Here is a 9,964-nt window from a genome sequence, read left to right as displayed (position 1 = left end):
GCAAGTAATATCGGGTTAAATCTCTCATACAAACAGGCGGGTACAATATTAGAGCAGCAGCTTCCAGGTTTATTTTGTGCGGACGACATTTTGTTGCTAGCTAACAAGCAAAGTGATTTGCAACGTCGGCCTAATATGTGTGGACAGGAAGGCGAGAATTTAGGTTTGAAATTTAGCGTTAGAAAATCAGATGTCACGGTATTCAGTGAAAACAGTTGACAGTGACAATACAGGGCCAGGATATACGTCGGGTAAAAGACTATAAATATCTTGGTATATGGATAATCGAAGGCAATAGCTGTACGGAAACACAGAAAAAAACAATAACAGTAAAGGGGAAGAGAAATGCAGCCATAATGAAACACAGAGCGCTATGGAGATACAATATATACGAGGTCCTCCGGGGTATGTGGAAAGGTGTAATGGTTCCAGGGCTTACTTTCGAAAATGCGGTTGTTTGCTTGAAATCAGGGGTACAATCAGGACTCGATGGGAACCAAAGGTCAGTGAGTCGCCTCGCATTGGGCGCTCACGGGAAGACTACAAATGAAGCTGTGCAGAGGGATATGGGCGGGACAAGTTTTGAAGTGAGGGAAGCTGACAGTAAATTTGATTATGAAGAACGACTGAGCAATATGGAGGAAAATAAATGGACTGGGAGTGTGTTGAGGTATTTGTACAGGAAAAGCATTGATTCACAGTGGAAGAAGTAGGACGCTTACCGGCAAGTATGCGGCCTGCAGGGTGAGCAACACAGCAACAAAGAACGTCAACCGGAAAGTGAGGGAAGCTGCAGTAATCTCATGGGTGGCGGCAATGGAAAAGAAACGTGCCATGAGTAACTACTTAAGAGGACAACACGAAATCAGGAAAGAGATTTTTTTTAATATAACTCAAAGGGAAACTCATAGATTTCGAAGTGAGATCAGGTTGCCCTAGTACACGCCCTTATAAAGCGAAATATCAGAAGGAAGAAGAAGCACGTGCTCGCTGCGGTAAAGCTAGGGAAACGATTGAACATATTTTATTAGAATGTGAAAATATCTGTCCATTGGTCGATTCGGGCACCACTGGCCTCCTTGAAGCCCTTGGGGTTCAGCGAGAGCAGGGCGAAAGTTAACATATCCGCAATAGAAATTAGTAAGAGGCGATTGGAAGCTTGCTGGAAGAGAAGTAGGGGAACGACAAAAAAAAACGTACAAAGATGAAGTTCACAATAGGGGGTCAGAAAATTTGGTTATGGGAATTCATCGTGGGTTTTCCTCTTTTTTTTCTGTTTAACCTAGGTAGGACATTATGCAGTATGATAGCAAGAGATTGGTTGCACAACCCACCGCCTGTTCCAAAGGGAACGTTCATAACATCCATCCATCCATCCATCCATCCACCGTCAAATTTCCAGAATTGGTCTTGTTGAGATCCTTCGTGCCATATGGATAAGTACGCCCGGCAGGAGGAGCGAAAGAAAAAGGTTAATTTTACATTATTTACGTACTGAAAGAAGTCATCAGATTCTAGTCAGAGCTCACACGTGACCGCCGACGTCAGGACACCTCAGCACCCCCTCCCTCTGCACCAAAGGTCCACTTATTAAAACGTTTTTCTTCCCTAGTTCCGTACACAAAGGAATTCTTTGACCTTCTTGCGGCTAATCAGCGGTGTCGTATAGTTCACAGAACTCCGCCTCTGATATCTAACCTTCTAATCAAGGACGAGGCAATTCGGAAACAGATATCGTTCGCGCTGCTTCCCCGAAACAGTTCACACTCCCTCCACAAAAGTCGTCGACTGGATTCCTTGCTCTCCGTGACGGTAATCTTATCAGGGACAGGAAATTATTCTTCACGCTCATTAGCACTTCCACGAAGGGTTGTGGACACTGTCGGTTCTAAGCGAGTTTCTTTGTTCGCACGTCACAGTCGGTGTCGGGTAGGGAGCATCGATGCGCGCCCGCGCTCTGTCGCACATCGAGGCACCCTATCGTCGTGCACTGCCGCCGTGTCGGCGGCGCTGATGAAAGGCGCTGCCTCGGGTAAAACACCCAAAAGATGTGCACTGCTGGTTTGGGGCGCTACAGTGTTTCCTACTGTGATACAGGAGGTACACAATCCCTAAATGTTGCTTGATTCGTGTCGTACGTTTCTGTACATACACCTGTCATCACCCTTCTTCCCCTGAGGAGCATCAAACATTCCCTTCGGCCTTGTGACATCCGTCCTTACACGTCTCACACTGTGCCTCAACTTAATTAAGTGTTTGCATTTCGGCATATGTTGTGAACAGCGTAAGACATCGACATGTAAATTGCGCAATAAAGTTTTTACGTTTTGGTGGATAAACATAAACATTTGCAGACCATGAAAGTAAGCAACATTGCAGGCATCGTTGTTAGTTTTAAAGTATTTATTTGCCGGCTTCAGATAGATTCCAACATGTGCATAGGACTTGCAGACTTTTCTCTTACGCAGAACAGACGTGTGCATACTGGCACTATACTTTGTCAGTCAGTCGTACAAAGGTTATATAAGCCAGTTCGCTGATACTAGCATTCGGTGCACATATATCCTGTGTATGTATATTCAGGAAAATTTTCATCTATCTATCTATCTATCTATCTATCTATCTATCTATCTATCTATCTATCTATCTATCTATCTATCTATCTATATATATATATATATATATATATATATATATATATATATATATATATATATATGGATACTCACATTCAAGTTACCTCAAGTTCGCAAAGAATACTTCGCATTAATAACTTCCTAATCACCAATTTCAGGGCACATGTTTATAATGCCAAGTTGGAGGAAATCGCTATAAAAGTCTACTTCCGTGTTTCTAGATTTCAATATGGTCATGTAGAACAAAATAACCGGTGTACAATTATTCGTTAAATTTAGCTTGTGATCCCCGCGGCACTGCACAACGCGGCTCTCTGCCCAACGCCTGTGAGACGTAAGAGGATGGCACAAAATGAAGCTGTCATACCACTTTTCCCGTGATCTCTCTGATTAGTTCTGTGCCGCAGCTCCCGAGCGAATGAATACTTGTGCACGTTTATAGAAGGCTATTTTTGTTTGCCTTGAACGCAGATACGACTGCCTACCTTCACGCGTTCTTCTTATCTAATTGGCTGAAAAGAGGCCAGGAGCGCCCATAAGTGAAGAGGGTTTTGGAAGGTCCGAGCTAGCACAGTGAAAATAAATAGTGCACTGTTGCCACGTGTGCGATTGGTCCACTTCCCCTTGCTTAGCTTGTGGTGGCTGGTCGAAAATCGCGGCGGCGTGGAACGGAAGGTTAAAAACACCGCTAAAACGGATCCTCAGTAAAGTAGAGTTGGTAGAGCGATGTCGTATACGCGCCGAAAGGGTTCCACATTATACTGCAACGCCAAATTATTTATTATACGCAGAGAAATCTATTCACCGCTATAGATCCGAATAACCAGTGTAACAGTCATCGGCGGCCAGCAACCTTTTATTCCACTGGGAAAGGGGCAGTCTCTTCCTATTCTGAAAAAATGACAATTAAAATTTGTTCGACATATTATTGCATCTGTAGAGCGCACGCATCACTTTGACGTGAGATGCTGCGGTTTTGTGACGCCGCGTGGCACACAGAAGTGTGTGCAGCCCGAAAAGTTTGAACAGTAGCCGAGGAAGTAAGGGGGAAAATGTGTTGAACCGGAAATAATTATCTTTATTTTGTCCGGCCTAATGATGCATAATCAGTGTGTGCACGCCATATCAGATGGGGAGTTTTCGTCGTTTTCGTGGCATCGCGTGACCGACAGGCGAAGTGCGGGTGGCCCGAAAAATGTTTACGCAATTGTGGAGGGCTCGCGGCATAGATTAAACAGAAAAAGATCGAAATTGGTTTAGTTCATAGTGCCCCTGTTGGTGTAATCAGGTAAGCGGGAACCCGCTGTGGTTGATTAGTGGCTATAGTGTTGGGCTGCTAAACAAGAGGTCGCGGGATCGAATCCCGCCCACGGCAACCACGTTCCGATGAGGGTGAAATGCGAAAGCACCCGTGTACTTAAATTTCGGTGCACGTTACAGAAACCTTGGTAGTCCATTTTCTTCCGGATTCTCTTCCGCTACGGCGTGCCTTATAATTAAATCATGGTTCAGGCATGTAAAACCAAATAATTTACTTTTTAGGTTGACTGAGCAAATAATACGGCGGGGAAGGTATTTCTGTTTTATACCATTTCGATATGTAGAAACAGGTAAGATGATTTTAAGGCGATTCCCTTAAATGTTTCACTCAAAACATGTACCGTAATGTTTGTAACTAAGACGCTTATTAACGTAATAAGTTTTTTCGCGAAAGAATTGCGTTGGCTTTCCTGCAAGAGATGTCCGCTGGGCAGATAAGAAGTGTTTAGAAACCTCATTCAAGTAAGCTTTGTCGGCCTCTTCTTTTTTTTAAAAAAGTATTTGAAGTAAGTATAGAATACACGCATAGAGAGGTGGCTTTCCCTACAAATGGTACAAAAAGGTTCCGCTTACAGCTGCACTCGATGTTCAAAACGTAGTGGCTATGTCACTTCTGACATGTGCCTTACGTCTTCCCAGTTTTTTCGAAGGGACTGGAAAAATTATTCCTTCTCGCATTAGAAACTTTTATTATAAGCACAGTATTTTGACAAACTCACAGTATGGTTTTAGGGGCGGTCGACTGAAGCCGCCTTGTTAGCCCTGAAGGAAATAATTTTGGAAAATAATAATAATAATTTACTGACAGCCCGAATTTTCCTTGATTTTAGTAAAGCATTTGACTCCATTGATCAGAGTATTCTCATTAGTAAGCTTTCATCATATGGAATTCGTGGTACAGCTTTGGCTTTAGTTAAATCCTACTTAGAAAATAGGTACCAGTGCGTGTATATTAACAACCAAAGATCATCATTCTTACCAATTGCATGTGGCGTGCCACAAGGAAGTATATCGGGCCCCTTTTATATAATACTTTTATCAATGATATCATAAATATCGACACCAAAATAAAATTCGTAATCTATGCTGATGATAGCACCTAACTTATTTCTGGGAGTAATATTAGCACACTAGAGCCAAAATGCAATGATATCCTTACTAAACTATCGGCATGGACTAGAGTAAATAAAATCAAAGTAAACACAACTAAATCCAAAGTAGTTATTTTTCGTGCTCAGAATAAAGCAGTTCCTCCGGTAAGTTCATTCATTTTTCAAGACCAGCATAAAGAAATAGTCACCGAGCACAAGGTTCTCGGGACCCGCCGTGGTTGCTCTGTGGCTATGGTGTTGGGCTGCTGAGCACGAGGTCGCGGGATCGAATCCCGCCCATGGCGGCCGCATTTCGATGGGGGCGAAATGCGAAAACACCCGTGTACTTAGATTTAGGTGCACGTTAAACAACCCCAGGTGGTCAAAATTTCCGGAGTCCTCCACTACGGCGTGCCTCATAATCAGAAAGTGGTTTTGGCATGTAAAACCCCATAATTTATTTTAATTTTTAGGTTCTCGGTATGTATTTTTCTGCCCATCTAAAATGGGATGCTCATGCTGTTTGCATCTCCAGAAAACTGTCTGCAGTTACAGGTGTAATCTCACGCGGCCGCACATTTCTTCCCACAAGCGCTAAACTACAAATATATTACGCCCTATTTCTTTCTCACATTAACCATTGTACACTGGTATGGGCAACAACAACTAAAAGAAATATGAACAAGCTTCTTGTATTGCAGAGGAAAATTATTCGCCTTATCGCTAACATTGAACCAACTTCTAGTGTTAATCCCACAATAGCATCATTCAATTTGATCCGTGTAGATAATATATATGAATGTCGTTTGTTACAAATAATATACTTTTCTTTCACAGGTATGCGTAATTTCCTGGCACAACTTGCTTCCCTTGAATATCGTACACCAATAGTTAACACTCGTTGTACTGACACTTGGTCCTTACCACAGTTTAGAACCGATTACAAGCTGCAATCCTTGGCCCACAGTCTGCCATTTTTTCTCAATAAACATAAAGATACTGCTGGTTTTAGTCGAAAACAACTGCGAACATAATTTGTGCACATGTAATCCGTATTTTCTTCATATGTCGTTTAAGAAAACTTCTGTGTTATTGCTGTACTTGATTGCTGTACTTGATTTGATTTGATGACTACTTCTGTATTGCTATCGTTATTTCGTTCTGTCTGCTGCTGCCATGTAATGGTTTCCTGGGCCTTCGTCAAGCTGTTCGTACAGCTTTTAGCCCAGGTGACCATACAGATACTTGCTGCAGAATAAAATATGATTTGATTTGATTTGATAGCAGGGCACTCAAGATTTTTTTTATTTTTTTTATTTTTTATATTTATACAATACTGCGGACAAGAAGTCCAAGCAGGGTGAGCAAAAAACAAAGATGATATACACAGAAGAACAAGATGAAACAAGTGTGTAACACGTTTTTCACACAAATTGTTTGGTCGTATGGTAGACGATTAAGAAAAATTTTAACTTGATTACCATACAACTATAATAATACACGAAATAACAAGATTTACACAAATTATATACAGCTCAAGGGCGCTGGGGGTATGCTTCAGTTAGTTTATTCCAGTCATATATTGTTTGTGGAAAAAAAGAGTACCGATAAGTGTCAGTCCTTGCGAAAATAGGTGTTAGAGAATGAGGGTAGTGGTGCCGAGTGGGTCTGCTTGTCAAGGGGGATACGTATTTTGCGGTGTCTAAGGCAATCCTATGATTAATTAAGTTTGAAAGAAACTCTAACCGACTTTTCTTTCTTCGAATTTGTAGTAGTTCAATACCGTTATCGGTTAGTAATGCAGTGGGGGAGTCAGTAGCCTTAAATTTACTGTAAATAAATCGTACTGCTTTTCTTTGAGTTCTTTCTAGGTTCTTAATGTTAATTTTTGTGTGAGGGTCCCAAACTATGGAGGCATACTCAAGTTTTGGCCTAATTAAGCAAAAGTAAGAGAGTAGTTTAACACTAGACGGAGCAGATTTGAGTTTGTGGCGCATAAGGCATAGTTTCCGGAAAGCGGCAGAGCAGATGCTATTTATGTGCAAGTTCCATGATAAGTCACTCATTAATGTTAAGCCTAAATATTTATAGCATGTTACTTTCAGTAAAGGTGATGCAGCTAAATTGTAAGTCTAGTCTAAGGGGACTTTTTTGCGCGTTATGGGGAGATAGACACACTTAGTTGCATTAAAAAGCATTCCCCATTGCTCACACCATTTCAACACGTTGTCTAAGTTAGAGTTAAGGTCATATTGGTCAGTAATGCAGGTAACTTCTCTAAATAAAACACAGTCATCAGCAAATAGACGAATCTGAACTGGAGTGTTAACGACATTGACAATATCATTAATATATAGTAAAAAAAGTAGGCCACGAGAGATTGATTTCCAATAAACAATGGGAAGTTCGATACAGACACTAAACGGCCTAAAGGCTGTCATGTTAATTTATTTTTATTGACAAACCAGAAGAGTAACAGTAGCGGTAGTTTTGTTACACGATAGAGGCAAAAAAAAAAAGAAAAAGAAAATGTTCTGCGAATTTCGAGACATACAGCAGTCTTAAACGCTTTATCTCCTTTCTCCTAATGATTTGCGGTGAAAACGCAGGTCTGTCTTGGTGGTGTACAGAGCTTGGCGACCCTAACGCCGCTTCTGGGGCCTATAGTACGCAGAAGCCTGACCTTCGAGATTCGTTTCGGTCAATCTTAGGATGCCGTAGCTACAAAGCGGACGCCGCCTACTGACGTACACCGGCACGCATACACACGCGACACGCTGATAGCCAACTAAAGGGGTATTTTGATGCGTGACAATTGTCTCGCAACAACTGAGCAAGGTATGACTCACCAGCGCGAAGCAGGGAACAAAGCATAGCGCTCTCATGTTGGCTCGTGCTTTAAAGAATTACATGCGCGGGTCTTGCCTGCCGAAACCGTATGATTATGAGGCATGGCGTAGTGGGCGACTGCGTATTATTTTTGACCACCTGGAGATCTTTAACCGGCACTCAGTGCACAGCACACAAGCCTTTTTGCATCCCGCTACCATCGGAATGCGGTCGCGGCTGCCGGGATTGAACCAGCGACCTCGAGCTCAGCAGCGCAACGCCATAGCCACGGGACTATCGCGGCGCGTGACCCCGGCTGCCTAGGAAGACCAAAGAAGCAAATAATTAAAGCAGCTTTTTGAACCGCTCGCATCTTCCTTCAGAGAGGTCTCTGATCTGCGTGTAATTTCCGGGTTGAATCCACTGGAAGACGGGCTGCTTTTCGCTGAACGCCGGCCACGGGAGACCGCCAGGGTGCGCCGGCTTCCTGCGAGTGCAGTGCAGAAGCGACATTGTGATTCACGCTTTCGATGCTGTTCTCCATGTTCACCCTCCTTTACTCTTAGAGTGCTGGTCTACCAAACGCTTGCCTGAGATTGATAAGAAATAATGTGTGCACCGTTTCTCGTCCTTACTTGTTCAACATGTTCCCTGCATTCTAGGTGATCTTTTTTTTTTCAGTTTTATGAAGATTTTAGAAATCAGCTTTTGCAGATGACATAATTATAATGCTTCAGCTGCATTACTCAGAGAGGCGGACATTACTTGCAAGAGAAACCTAAAGATATATTCAACAAATTAACAAAGATTAACGAATTATCTTCTTACTTAATTACTTTAGAGCATATATTGCAATTTACTAATTGCAGCCGGTGACATTGCAAGGCGTCTCCACCTGGATTGAATTTCCAGAATGGCCCCAGTTCGAGATGTGCGCCGTTAAACTTGCCATAAAAATGCACTGTTGTTCCCCTAGTTTTCTAACAAAACGCTATTTTACGCATTTAAGCACAAAAGTAACCCAAATGCCCATGTATTTCGTACCACATTTTCGGACATACCTTGGAACTACTGTCCGTATCATCCTTAATTGGGCATCATCTACGATGCTGCCTTTAACATGCACGTCATTCACCGATCAAACCCTGGCGCGTTCTGTAATTTTTCTTTTCTTTTTCTATTTTTTTTCTACCACTTGTTGGTCGCTATTATTTACTGTTTAGGCGTGCGCAAAGCGAGACACAAGTGGATGACACTCGGAACAAGCTCGAAGACTCGGACAAGCTGCGCTATGCTAGGATTTTGACAATTGCGAGATTGTTGCTTGCCGTGCTGTAAGTTTTCAATCAAGCACAGACCTCGACTTGTGCACGGGTGCGGATAGTTGAGAGCCGAGATGTTTTGATCTGTACGCCGATGCATGCAACATCCCGAAAAGGGAGCGGGAAGTAGGCATTCCGGAATAGCCGCTCTCACTTGACATAGTAAGTGACGATATCAATTGGTTAGTATTCTTCTAGCGATCTCAGTCGATACAAGTCACTGACTCAGATGCGTACCGGCTGAAAAAGCACGCATATACGCATCGCGTGCCGTCTGACATGCGTATCAAACCTCACTCTTATGTGTGAAAAACAACATAAAGAACAGTGGCGTAGCCAGAAATTTTTGATTACGATAGCAATTATTTGGACACTCCTGGCGCACTCCTGGACCCTCCTGTACACTCGTGGCGTTGGCATCGCCGTCGCCGTGATGTTTCGTACAAAGTACAAAGGCGATAACACCGTCACCACGCTGTAAAGAACGAATGCAAGCGTGCGAGGGGAGCCGAAGATCGCGGCTCAATCTCGCGCGCGCAAGGGAGGAAAGCGGGCAGGAAAGGCGCCGTCTGCCGTCGTGAGAAAGAACCCGGAGGGAGGGGAGGCGGCGTTGTACTCTGACCGCCTCCGAGGGGCACCGACTATCTCGGCTAACACCCGTGTGCTTAGATTTAGGTGCACGTTAAAGAACCCTAGGTGGTCGAAATTTCCGGAGTGCTCCACTACGGCGTGCCTGATAATCAGAAATTGGTTTTGGCACGTAAAA

The 9,964-nt window shown here is 43.1% G+C and overlaps 1 protein-coding gene across 1 annotated transcript in view; it reads right to left on the bottom strand.

Moving 5' to 3' along the window:
- Nucleotides 1-7,447: 7,447 nt before the first annotated feature.
- The window catches only part of LOC142566813 (cholinesterase-like), a 65,836-nt gene continuing 63,319 nt past the window's right edge, over nucleotides 7,448-9,964 (bottom strand). The window contains exon 3 of the mRNA XM_075677693.1: nucleotides 7,448-8,363. Coding sequence (XP_075533808.1) covers nucleotides 8,222-8,363 — 142 coding nt within the window. The 3' untranslated portion in view covers nucleotides 7,448-8,221. The remainder of the gene's footprint in view (nucleotides 8,364-9,964) is intronic.

This window comes from Dermacentor variabilis, unplaced genomic scaffold (genome assembly GCF_050947875.1).
Source record: "Dermacentor variabilis isolate Ectoservices unplaced genomic scaffold, ASM5094787v1 scaffold_13, whole genome shotgun sequence".
Lineage (NCBI taxonomy): Eukaryota > Metazoa > Arthropoda > Arachnida > Ixodida > Ixodidae > Dermacentor > Dermacentor variabilis.
Note: the sequence above shows the minus strand (reverse complement) of the source record. Positions and strands in the feature narration are given on the sequence as shown.